The sequence below is a fragment of the Prionailurus viverrinus genome, chromosome D3, assembly GCF_022837055.1.
Source record: "Prionailurus viverrinus isolate Anna chromosome D3, UM_Priviv_1.0, whole genome shotgun sequence".
NCBI classification, from domain to species: Eukaryota; Metazoa; Chordata; class Mammalia; order Carnivora; family Felidae; genus Prionailurus; species Prionailurus viverrinus.
In genome coordinates this window covers 24,957,240-24,970,449 of record NC_062572.1, presented here as the reverse complement: position 1 = coordinate 24,970,449, position 13,210 = coordinate 24,957,240, and the positions used below count along the sequence as shown (strand labels likewise).

The window sequence follows — 13,210 nt, the reverse complement described above, 5'->3', positions numbered from 1 at the left end:
TTCATTCTTAGCATAATAGAATTTAACTGATAAAATCTTTCTGGAGTAGGCAGGGTTACCTTTTGCCTACAGTTCTGTTCCTACCTTATGTCTGCTTCAGTAGCATACCTAGTAGAAAAGCAAGGGGGCACATATACATTGGTGTTACAAGACCCAGGAAAATGGTGTGCAGACATTTGTCACCTGATTGACTTTTAGTTATGGACAGCCCTCTGCATCTAATAGAAAACTTGCTTTGGTTTTGCAGAAGGAGATCTTGATTTTTATTTCTGACCAATTTGTTTCAGTAAGATATCCTTAAATAACAGGTGTTTTGTCAAGGCTGAGCAGTGTTGGGTCATTTTCACCCATCTGTGCAGGAAATGAAAACCCTGAAGATCAACGCAGGTTATGTATGTCCTGTGTTATCCCTGTTCGTACAGCTGCCTCTTTCATGTGATGTCATTCAATGTAAGTTATTTGAGCCTCAATCTCCAGATGCTTCTGCAATTATGATGGAGAGTGGCTAAAATTCATCTGTAATTGCATTTGCCTAGACAATCCCTAAATAGACACCCAGCACTTAGGTTTTCAGTTATAGAAAATCAGGTGATCAGATTTTTAATCATAGGGACAGCTGGAGGCTGTTGTACATTTATAATACAGAAACTGAGCCTAAGCAAGCTTGCATTGCCAAGAATAGGATTGAGCTCTGGCCTTAGTGACCAGGGATTTTAGGCTGTCATGTGGACATGCCTCCAATCACACCAAACGTATCCCCTTAAACTTGGCTAAAAGTATAGCTTTTGTCTTGCTGCTTGGGATTCTTTGAATCCTTTTGTCTACACTCCTTTACTTTGACCTCTCCAGTGGTAAGCTTAATATTGGCACAGGATGCTGGCATAGGTGAAATGATTTCTGAGGGAAGCCCTTCAGTACCTTCTAAGAGTATTCCCAAGGAAAAACGCACATGAAGGATGAGGTTATCATCTCTATAGCTTTGGGGTAATGTTGATGGTCAGATTTTTCCTTGAACAGGTTCATTCTGTGAAACAAATTCCAGGGTATATAAAATACTATAAGATTAAAATCCCTAAGTGGATTAGGGGAAAATAGCTAACTTTTGAGTGCTTGGGATGGTGCCTAAGTGTACATATACCAAGAGCTTATAATGTATCACCTCTAGCAACCTTTAGATAGTGACTATTATGCCCCTTTACAGGTGAGAAAGTGATATTACATGTCCAGGATTACCTGGCAAACCAGTGGCAGACTTAAACTTGAGTCTAGAAAACGTTAATCCCTGTAAAAATGCCAAGAGAATCTTGATATTTAATGGCATGTTTTTCTCTGAAGATGGTATATAGCAAAATAATGGTTAAGTGTTCTAGCTTGGTCACTTAACGTCTGTAATATTGGCCAGTAAAGCTAAAGAAGCTCAGAAATACACTAACTACTCAAAGAATAGGTTCCTATCACTTATGGCAGCCAAGAATCGAAACAGGCAGTAATTAAGGGGGTAAAACTTTCCGTCGCTTTAAAAAGCGGCATGCTATGCTCCCTGAAGTTGGATAAATTACTATCGTGGCAATCAGTGAAACAAAACAGTAAGACTTAAAAAGCCCAAGAAGAAATCAAAGAACAAAGACATTGCATTGCACTTTTTAATTGCACAGGTAGTTTTAAATAAATGGAGAAAGCACCTTCCAAAAGTTACACTAGCAGGGAAAGATTTCATCAAGCATTTACATAGTAAATTTCCATAGTTTTACAAAAGATTCTTGATCTTTACTTGAACTGTACATGAGGGAAAGGAGTCCCCTCAGGTAGGTGTTCTCTCTGCTTGCAGAAGCAAACTAAAGGACCTAAAATCGGAGACAAGCCTGGGATGCCAAGAAGGGAGAAAAATGATAAAGGGCCATTCATAAATTCCATGTCTAAGACACTTGTCCAGTGACCCTTACAGAAGAATTTTAGGGCAAACTTCTGCCCTTAAGAAAAGGTACAACCTCAAAAGCTGTGATTCTAGATTATAGTAATAAATCTGAGTACCTTGGACTGCTGGATGACAAAAGACAATACTTGGGGTGACCTATAAAGTTTGAACAAATACTTTAGAGGAATTCCCTAGGACTGTACACCCTCTACTTTGGCTTTGTGAATGAAGCATAGGCTTCTCTGCTATCTTCCAGGCAGTGTAATAGTCAAGGAAAAGGGCAACAGCATTGGATCATTCCTTAGACACTAATCAGCTGGGGAAAGAGTTCATTGGCAAAAGTGTCCTCCCAAGAATGGTCTACACCAAGCAGAGAGGACATGTCGCTGAAGGGGGAAGGGGAGCCCTCATATCCACAGTCACTATAAGCATCCAGTAGACAGGAGGATGGCTTCGGGCAGTGGCTGGGTGAAAGTAGATCTGAGGTGCCCAGTTCTGGAATGAAGTCATCTTCTACAAGTTCTTCCTTCACTGAGACAGTGAATTCAGGGTGATCTTTCTCTGAGGGGCTGAAAGGTGCTTCCTCAATTTTCACTACCACATTTGCTTGGCTCTCTGTCTCAGAGGGTATCTCTAAGACGAGGGGCTTGGTATACACGTGGTCAAAACGAATCAGTTCATTAATGGCTTCCAGCTTGGCTGATGACGTCCCCAGTGATGGAGAAGGGGAGGCCGGTAAGGAACTGGGTCCTTCTGGGTAGACCTCTGGTTGTTCCTCCAGGCTGGTAGACTCTGGGGAAGGACATCTGAAGAACATGACTGGATCCAAGTTGAACAGAATGCCCAACAGGATATCAGACTGCAAGAGGCAAAAATTCAATGGAATCCAATCATTAGAATGCACCCAAGAATCTACCTTAGAACACTACTAGGTCCCACAATGTAAGTTAATCATTATGCAATAGGACGACCTCCAAGACCCACAGACCCATTTACCTACACCTCACTCTGTGCTCTAAACCATCCGCAGATAGGGAAGACCATCAATATTCACTTCTAACCCAACCAAAACCAACTTCTCCTGCCCTCCTCTGCTTGGTTAGGGATATCAGCCATCAAACAGATGGAATTAACAAGTTATAGACCTTTTCACTAAATCCCAATAACCCTTACCTCAGAGTCTGAAGAGTCAACACCGTCAGAATCCATGGGGAGATGTTCTGGAGGGGTGACAACTGGGCCTGCACCTGCTGCAGAGGTGCACGTAGTCTGAGTGCTGCGGACTCAGCAGACCCGGCCACCGGCCTCGCTCCATTCCCCTAGGAGGAAAGACCACCGTGGATGAACAGCTCAAACTGCTGAGTCCTCAAGGAAACACTCACCAGGCAACTGTGGTTCTCTACTTTCAAGAAAGCTAGAAAACTATTCTTTAGAGCTGAAACCTTTCCCTTACCTTTGTTACCTTTCCACTTTATGGAGTCCTCCACAAGAAGAGGAGGAAAGGTTAAGACTAACTTCATTGTCATTTTCTATGCAATGAAACATTTTCACTCCCCAAGCAAAGATTCACAAAGGACTGAAATTCTTTAATATCTTCAGAGATGTTCTCCATAATAATGTTTTTTTTTTAATTTTTTTTATGTCTTTATTTTGAGAGAGAGACAGAGCACAAGCAGGGGGAGGGGCAGAGAGAGGGAGACACAGAATCCCAAGCAGGCTCCAGGCTCTGAGCTGTCAGCACAGAGCCTCACACAGGCCTTGAACCCACAGACTGTGAGATTCTGACCTGAGCTGAAGTCGGAGGCTTAACCGACTGAGCCACCCAGAGCCCCCATCCATAATAATGTCCTTAATAAAGTGCTGCAGTGCATTTAGGCCCCAAATCTTTCTGGACAGTAATTTCTTACAGACTAGAACGGCCCTACTGTCAATCTTAGACCACTTAAGTGATCTCAATAAATGGGCCAGGTCCATACATTAAAACCCATGCATCACCTTCTATCAGAGGGATGTCACCATCAAAATGAATCCTTTCCCTACTTATTCATATTCATCAAAAAACCACTATAGTTTTAGTAGCGTTCAGTCAGATTTGACTGGCTCTGTTTCTCTAGTTCTCCTTAATGCTGACATGGTACATTCTGTTGGCTATCAGTATTGTTAGTACTTGCTTTTAGAGAGCTGTGTAACTTATTTTAATTATTAGGCTCTAGTACTATTCACTACCCAGTTGAAAAACGAGTTTAAGTGTCATTAAGGGGTCATGTCACTTAGAACCAGTTCTCACACAGGACATCAGATATAGGAGACAACTCACCTTGGTCTGGGTCTCTGCCTCCTCTTCAGTAAGCAGGGCATCCATCCCCAACCGCTGTCTTAACTCTTGGTTCTCCACTACAAGGCCATGCGTCTTCTCTCGTAAAAGCTGATTTTCTAGCAAGAGTTTCTGGTTCTGTGAAAAAGTTCATAAGAAGCTATTAAAACATCCAGTTCTTTCACTTAAGGGTCCACCTGGTGAAGTTTCACTACAGCTCGTTTCCTTTCCTTCTCCTTAACCTTTTGGAAAACACTTATACAGTTGTTCACAGTAGGTATTCTAAGGAAAGGTGATAGTCATGAAAAGTAAGAAGTGCCATTTTGTGGGGTCACAAATACCACAATGCCTCTAACTACTAATATAGACCCAGCAAAGGGTGACTTGTGACTGTAAATATAATGGCAAAAAAAAATCCTATCTTGAACTAGCAAGTAATAATAGAAGTGACAACAGCGAACCATAAAATCAAAATATGTTTAAATGTGTGTGTGTTTTCCTTATCGTATTTTGCTGGCAACAATTTAAGATTAGGTAATCAGCGGACCATAGAAGGGGAAGGGAAACGTTAGCAGACTTTTGGCCAAGCCAGGAAGGGTCTCAGGTTTAAGCGACAATTTCCTATCTGTGTTTAGGAATTTCTTAGTACTAACTTGATAAACGTAATGTTGTGATGTTGTAACTCGCCAACTTTGAGATAGATCTCACATGGATGGATGCCAGCAGGTCCTCAAGCTTCACCACTTAACCACTTAATTACCTAGCTCCCCTAATTTAGACTAGTTTAACTTCCAATTAACTGTCCAATTGTATTCTAAAGAGACGGAAACAACTTGGGATAGGCAGCAAACATCAGAACATTCACCAAGGAAGGATGTACGAGAAATAAAAGGTAAGAGTTTGACCCTAAGTATTTTTACCTCTTCCTCCAAATCTACCACTTGCTGCTCCAGCTCACTCATTCGAGCTTTCTTTCGGTCTCTGGCAGTCTGAGCTGCCACTCTGTTTTTCAGTTTCCTGAGAACAGAAGAGACATACCACAGAGTCATTCCCAAACCTTATTTATATCTTTATTTGAAAACTTGGCCAGCTGCTGCTTTCATTTTCACTTACAGTATACGGTAGACTAAGGTAAAATACACTCCAGGCTCCTCCCCTCAATGGAACGAAACAAAAAATACAGCTTTTTTCATGGATCTAGCTTGAAAAACTGCTTCATTCTTCCCCATATTGCGTCATCCACACCCCCGTCGCATCCCGGCCACAGCAAGGACGCTGGACACAAATACTACTCATCTTGCATCATAAGAGATTTCCTCCTCCCCTTTTTTCACTCCCTCCTAGAACTCAAATAAGGGAGAGGCGGATGCCTTTCGCCCTTGCCGACATTCTGGGCAGTCCCGGGACGCCTGGGCCCGTGTCTGCTCAAGGAGGCACTTATGTCACAAAAGGCACACCGATCACAGAAGAACTAACATTTGAGGAGAGGTGAATACGTGGCATTTCTCAGCCGATCTTTCCAAAGACCTCATGAAATAGATACCATCTTAAGAACGCGGAGACTAAGTTTGACTAGTGAGCCTCACAGACCTCACAGCCCTTCCAACAATTGTCATTTCGGCTCCGCGCCTTCCCAAAATAGTAGGTAAACCAGGAAAAGGCTCCTCGACTCCCTGCTACTGCCCAAATTCAGAAACATTGAATGACAGGTCTGCGGTCACATAGCATGAGGACTCGGAACCCATGTGCCCGAACACCCAGCTCTATGTATCTCTGACATTAGAGACAAAATTGGGCTAGTGGGAGATTAAAAAAAAAAAAAAAAAAAAAAAAAAAAGGCCTAGGCGGCCCCGCACTCCCGACTTCCTGCCCCGCCCCGCCCCACGCCACGCTGGCACCGCACCGGTCAGGCCAAGGGCGCCCGAGCGCGGCAGGCGGCTAGTCCCCGGCCCCTCGCCCTCAGCGTCCGCGCTCCGACCCTCGCCCACCTCCGCAGCGCCTTCTCCTCGGGGCTCAGGTGCGTGAGGCGCTGTCGCTTGCGCGCCTGGGGTGGCCCCCCGCTCGCCGCCTCCGGGCTGGCCCCTCGTTGGCCCGGCACCATAAGTGGCAGAGCCCGGCCGGCCGGGGCTCCGGCGGCGGCGGCAGCGGCGGCGGCGGCGGGCTTGCCGGACAGAAGCAGCACTTTGGGGGCCCCGGCGGCCGGGCTCTGCGCGGATGCCACCACCACCATGGCCCGAGAGTGTGTACGCCAGTGCGCGCCGCCGCCGCCGTCCTCGGGGCGGCCCCGCCGCACCCAGACTTTCTATGGTCGTGGCCCTCCGCGATTGGCCAGCGCCGCGTGACGCGTAGCCGCTCTCGGCACCCATTGGTCCGGCCGGCCCCTGGGAGGCGGGGCCTGAGCGTCCAGCGTGGCGGCTGCGAGGCCCAAGCAGGAGGGGGCGGGGGCGGACCGGGAGGACCCCGGGATGCGGCCTGGAGGGCCTGGAGATTCCAGGTCTCTTCTGCAAGGGCCCGGAGACCCGCGGAATTTCGTCATCGGACGGGTTTTTACCCCCTAGGCTGACGCAATTCCACCTAGAACGACTGTGTTTAATTCCAAACGAAGAGATTTCCAGACTGATGATTTTATACCAAGACCGCGTGTCACCAGCAGGCTGTCACCTCTGCCCGACCATATTTTATGTCGTGCGCCACGTCGGGCTCCAAGTGGAGCGGAAAGTCGGGAGAGCGCGCCAGCGGGGCCTTGGATTAGAGAAAAGCCTGCAAGGAATTCCGCGAAATAAAGAGTGTTTAGGGAATGAGATCGCGCGTTTTATAACTAGGCTTGGCTCTTAGGTGAGGTTTCATAAACTGAGGCTTGTGATCTCCGAGTGGAAGGAATACATGTAATTTTAATTTGCATTTCTAAATTTTCTATTATGAGCATACTTTTTTCATTTCACGTGTTAAAACGAGGGTCCCGGGGTCTACCTTCAGCCCCCCTGGCACGCGGAGAGGATCGAGGCTCCTGCCCTGACAGCTCAGGAGCAATTTAGGCACATAAATTTATTAGAATCGAGAAATCCGTGGAATCACTCCCCACAGGCATGTTCACTTCTTTTGAAGCAAATTACAAAATGTTAAGTTCCCTGGAATTACAAAGTGATACTTAACTTTAGCAAGTACTTACCGCTTCCCCTGTGCTTAGCACCGTAATGGGTTCCAGGGATGCAAACATTAGTGAAACTAGCTGGTGGCTGGCACTACTCAAAAAGTGAAAAGATAGAATGGGTTTAGGTAATTTTTCAGTGTCATTAAGTCGGATTAGCTCTTCAATTATATTTTGGTGGGGAGGAAACAGGATAGGAAGAGGGAACTAAATCAAATCAGTCTTTTGATATACAGATCCGTTCTCAAGAGGCACAATTTCTGTTATTCCCAGAACTGGGCCATGAGTCTCCCACAGTACACTGAGCTAGCTTGTGCACCTCAGGGCGACCTGAGCATACACTGCTTCAGACAACTGGAAAAGAGGGTTGGGAGGTGATCAGAGAAGCCCCTGTTAGTCCAGCAGGGTGTATGTGAGTAACCATGTGGAGAAGGGCAGAGAAGAAGAGGTGGATGGAGTGCATTTTGGTCTTGGTTAATGGGGTAGAAATGGAATGTTGAAATTGACTCCTCCAGTTTTGTTTTCAAGGCTTTTTCAAGGCTTTTATCTTTTTGATAAACATTTAAAATCATGCTCAAAAACAGTAATTTGACCCAATGCAGATTACTATCCATGAAGTCTCAAACACTGAAGTCCAAACCTTTGAACAGTTTCATATCCTCTTTGTGAGAGTAATCTGATGTTTCTTGCATCAGGTGCCATTAATATTTTAAAACATTTACTAGGCACTTGTGATAAGAGATATATAAAACACAAAGTTCTTAGTCTTTGTGAAATGCAGGAAACAGTAATGAGAAGCCATAGGTCATTAAGTCTAAATAGATGTCAGTGTAAAACAAAACAAAACAAAACAAAACAAAACCCAGTTGCAATTTGAAACTAAAATTAAAAAACTGCTCTAATGTGGTAGCCACTAACCACATGTGGCTATTAAGCACTTGAAATGTTGCTAATCTGAATTAAAATTTGCTGCAAATGTGAAATACATCCTCAGTTTGAAAACTTAGTATGAAAAAAAAAAGAATGTAAAATATCTGGTTGATCAGTTTTTATATTGATTATATGTTGAAGTGATAGTATGTTTGATATTTTGAGTTAAACTGCTTTTTAGAAATTGGTTTCACCTGTTTCTTTTATTTATTTATTTATTTTTATTTTTTATTTTTTTGTTTCTTTTTTTTAATTGGCTACTGGAACATCAAAAAAATTTTTTTTAATCTTTATTTATTTTTGGGAGAGAGAGAATGTGTGAGCAGGGGAGGAGCAGAAAGAGAGGGAGATACAGAATCCAAACCAGGCTCCAGGCTCTGAGCTGTCAGCACAGAGTCCAACAGGGGGCTCGAACTCATGAACCATGAGATCATGACCTGGGTTGAAGTCGGACACTCAACCGACTGAGCCACCCAGGCGCCCCTGGAACATTTTAAATTATGCAAGTGGCTTGCAATCTGTTTCTGTTGGATAGCACTGGTCTATATGATATCAATGTGGGAGATGACACAGATAAAGAGAAGAAAGGGAAATGAAAGTGTCCTAAGGTTCTTGCCTGCCTCATTCAGGGAAAAGGTATGCATAATGATTAATCCTAGATGCTATTAGAATAAGTAGATGTGTTAATATTGATTTTAGAATTGGGGTGCATGTACCCCTAAGGATATACAAAAATTTTCCAAGCAACATGTGGGTACATGGATAAAATCTCTTTTCCAAGGTCCAAATCCTTGAGAATGGTACCTCTGAAGCAGATTCTTTTTCCTACCTTGTTTTTTTGGTTTGTTTTGTCTTTAAATGTTTATTTTTGAGAGAGACAGAGTGCAAGTGGGAGAGGGGCAGAGAGAGAGGGAAACACAGAATCTGAAAGGCCCCAGGCTCTGAGCTGTCAGCGCAGAGCCCAATGCAGGGCTCCAACTCGTGAACCTCGAGACCATGACTTGAGCCAAAGTTGGACGCCCAACCAACTGAGCCATCCAGGCGCCCTTGTTTTGTTTTGTTTTTTAAGTAAGCTCTACACCCAATGTGGGGGTCAAACTCATGACCTCCAGATCAAGAGTCACATGCTGTAACTACTGAGCCAACCAGGCACCCCTCACCTTGTTTTTTGAGTTACCATTCTTGCATTCTGCAGAACGCAGAATGCTCTTCTCACTCATGTTTAATCTTCCTACGGTGCTTTGCCCTGAGGTAGAAAAATCTCAGGGGGTCTATGGGGTACCTGGCTGGCTCATTGGTAGGACATGTGACTCTTGATCTCAGGAGTGGGGGTTGACAATTCAAGCCCCACGTTGGGTGCAGAGATTACTTAAAAATAAAATCTTTTAAAAAAAAAAAAAAGAAAAGAAAAATCTCTGAGGGTCCAAACAAATAGGTCAGTTTAACTATTGGTGATGGTGTTGAGAAAGGAAATGACAGTCATCAGTGAGTATCAAATCTCTTTCCAGCTGCACTGGTTCTGATTTTTTTTCTTCTTCTTTTAAATATTTATTTATTTATTTATTTTGAGAAAGAGAGCACAACCGGGAGAGGAGCAGAGAGAGAGAGAGAGACAGAGGGAACAAAGAGCTCTGACATACTTCTCACTCAGATGCCTTACTCAGACTCCTCAATTAACTTTTTACTGTGTTTGCCTGATCAATCCCTCTCTCCCTTCTCTCTCTGTATGTATGTATGTAAGAGTGTATTCGTTTTTTTCCTCAACAATTTATGAATAAGTTGCAGATAAGATGCCCCATTACTCCTAACTACTTCGCACATATTTCCTAAAAACCAAGGCATATTCTCTTCATAACTGCAGCACAACCATCAAAATCAGGAAATTAACATACATATAGATGCAACATCACCATCTGGTCCTCGCACTCCATTCAAATTTCTCTGATTGTTCCAATAATGTCTTCTAAAGTCCCACATCCAGTCAAAGATCAAATATGGCATATGGTGATGACCATGTCTCTTTAGTGTCCTTTCATTGGGAACAGTTCCTTGGTCTTTTCTTGTCTTTTCTGACCTTGACATTTTTGAAATGCACAGATAAGCCACAGGTTGGGTTTGTCTGATGTTACTTCATGATTTATGCATTTAGGGCAGCAATATCACAGTGTTGCTGTGTTCTTCTTAGTGCATCATATCAGGAGGTACATGATGTTGACTTGTCCCATAACCAGTGATTATACCTATAACTATAAACTGGTTGTCTGTTAAGTTTCTCCACTCTGAAGTTAATTATTAAGTATTACACTTATTAATAAGTATTTTATCAAAAGATATTTTAAGATATCTATGTATCCTGTTTTTTTAAAAATATTTTTTTTTTCAATGTTTATTTATTTTTGGGACAGAGAGAGACAGAGCATGAACGGGGGAGGGGAGAGAGAGAGGGAGACACAGAATCGGAAACAGGCTCCAGGCTCTGAGCCATCAGCCCAGAGCCTGACGCGGGGCTCGAACTCACGGACCGCGAGATCGTGACCTGGCTGAAGTCGGACGCTTAACCGACTGCGCCACCCAGGCGCCCCTACGTATCCTGTTTTTTATTAGACTTTCACCCACAGTTTTAGTATCCATCGATGCTTCTTGCCTAAATTAATTGTTACTATAATGATTACCAAATAGCGATTTCCTAATTCCATCATTCCTTCTCCATTTTTACCTGGAATTATACCATGAGGTAGAACTTTCTCTTCTTATTTATTTACTTATATCATTATCCACTCATAAAGTCTTATTTTACTCAGTGGGTTAAAAATACTCTATTACTATATTATTTTATTCTCAAACTGCCTCAGGCTCAGCCAATGAGAACCCACCTTTTAAAGTTGTGGTAAAATATACATAACATAAAATCTACCATCGTAGCCATTTTTAGGCATGCAATTCAGTGGCCTTAAGTGCTTTCACATTGTTGTAAAACCATCACCACCATCCATCTCCAGAACTCTTGCATCATCCCAAACAGAAACTCTGTGTCCATGAAACAATAATTCTCCAGCCCTCCAGCCTCTAGTTATTCTTAGATTAGCCCCTCTATTCTATTTTCTGTCTCTGTTAATTTGCCTCTTCTAGGTGCCTTGTGTAAGTGGAATTATACAACATTTGTCCCTTTGTATCTGATTCATTTCACTTAATATAATGTCTTCAAGGCTATGTGTGTTGTAGCATGTATCAGAGTCTCCTTTTGACATGTGTCCTCTCTGACATGTCCTAATCTCTGTTTGAGCATGTCTTTATTTTCTGGTAAAATAAGATATTCCATACTCATTCTTTCACAGGCCCCACCTTGGAATTGGCCATTTCTCCAATGAGCTCTGACTCCTTTTAGTGGAAAATGATGTTTAGTGACACAGATATGGGCACTAGGTGTGCTCCCTGCTCTAGGGGATCATCGCTTCTAGGTCCTCTCAGTGGATGGAATTAGGAGATACATTTATTGTGCATGCATATGCATATCCACATATATAGAGAGATATAGAAAGAGACTTATGTACATTTAAACTTATTTTTATATCCATCTATCTGTATTAAAAGCTCATGAGTGCACACCAATGACTCCAATCCAGTCCAGCACCAAAGAGTTTATTCTAGCCTTTCCTCTTTTCATAATTTTAACTCAGTTAATTGACACAGGCTCCCATTAATCTCAATATGGTTACATATTTGCTAAATCCTCATGTATGCAAATATTTGTAACCACCCTGTTAGCAATGGTTAGTTGAATCCTCAGACCTGGAACGTACCAACCCTCCACCGCAGCCAGCCACTCTTGGTCAAATCCTTGGCTCATATTTTAAAATGCGTATTCACATTCCATTGAACACATTTAAAAGAATGATTTGAAAAAGTTTTATTTTAAAATGTCAATACTCCCAGTTATGTTAGAAATGACATTTAAGCTTATGATCAGGAACTTTAGGTGTTACATTTAAAATATACGGGGGGTATGTAGTTTTACTAAATTATTTTAGGGACCAGGTGAACAAAAAAGTTTTAAGACCCTTGTTGCAGAACCAAAACATTAGGAAAGACAAAGACATACAGGTGAGCAACTGAGGCAAAGAACAAGAAAGCATCATTCCAGAAATTACAAGGAAAGAGGAAAACATGAGAAACATAGTAAGTACAAAACATGAAATAATATGGAAGGAATAAGGCCAAGTATATAAATAATAAAAATTAAATGTGAATGGATTATATTATCTTTGTAAAAGAGAAAGCCTCTCTTGAGTGAAAAATCCAAGATCTAACCATATGCTGTCTACAATTGATACACATAAAACCAAATAGGGTAAGAATGGAGAATGGCTTATTGGACAGATGTTCACAGAACGAAAGCCTACGTAGCAATGTTAACAATCAGACAAAGTAGAGTTTAAGGCAAAGGCATTAAAAAAGGACAAAAAACGGTATTTCATGATGATTAAAGGCACAAGCTATCAGTCATAAATCTTTATAGAGTAACATCATTTTGAAATGAACAAAACAGAGACTGAAAATAAATGGTGACAGTGACAGATCCGCAGTCACAAGGGGAGACGAATACACCTCTCAAACAACGGATGGAGCAGACAAACAAGTTGGAATAGCGCAATTAGCAAGCTTGATCGAACAGAGAACTTTCTCCCTGTTAAAAGATAAACTGAGGCATATTAAACATTTTTAAGAGTTTGAGCAAAAATCGAATGGGGCAGTGCCCAGCTGGAAGTGGTTAGGAGGATACCACCCACAGGAGCTGGGGAAAGACTTCGGTGGAGAAGAGGTAGAAGCAAAGCAAGAATTGTTCGGTTGGCCGTAGTTTAAAATGGTTGCATTATGGGGTGCCTGGGTGGCTCAGTCGGTTAAG

General features: G+C 42.6%; 1 protein-coding gene across 1 annotated transcript; it reads right to left on the bottom strand.

The window, feature by feature from the left end:
* Window positions 1-1,629: 1,629 nt before the first annotated feature.
* On the bottom strand, window positions 1,630-6,501 carry XBP1 (X-box binding protein 1). The gene is given in 6 exon segments (XM_047827961.1): window positions 1,630-2,774; window positions 3,089-3,196; window positions 3,199-3,234; window positions 4,233-4,367; window positions 5,150-5,246; window positions 6,218-6,501. Coding segments are annotated over 6 exon segments (1,176 nt in total). The 5' UTR covers window positions 6,460-6,501; the 3' UTR covers window positions 1,630-2,216.
* Window positions 6,502-13,210: the final 6,709 nt, after the last annotated feature.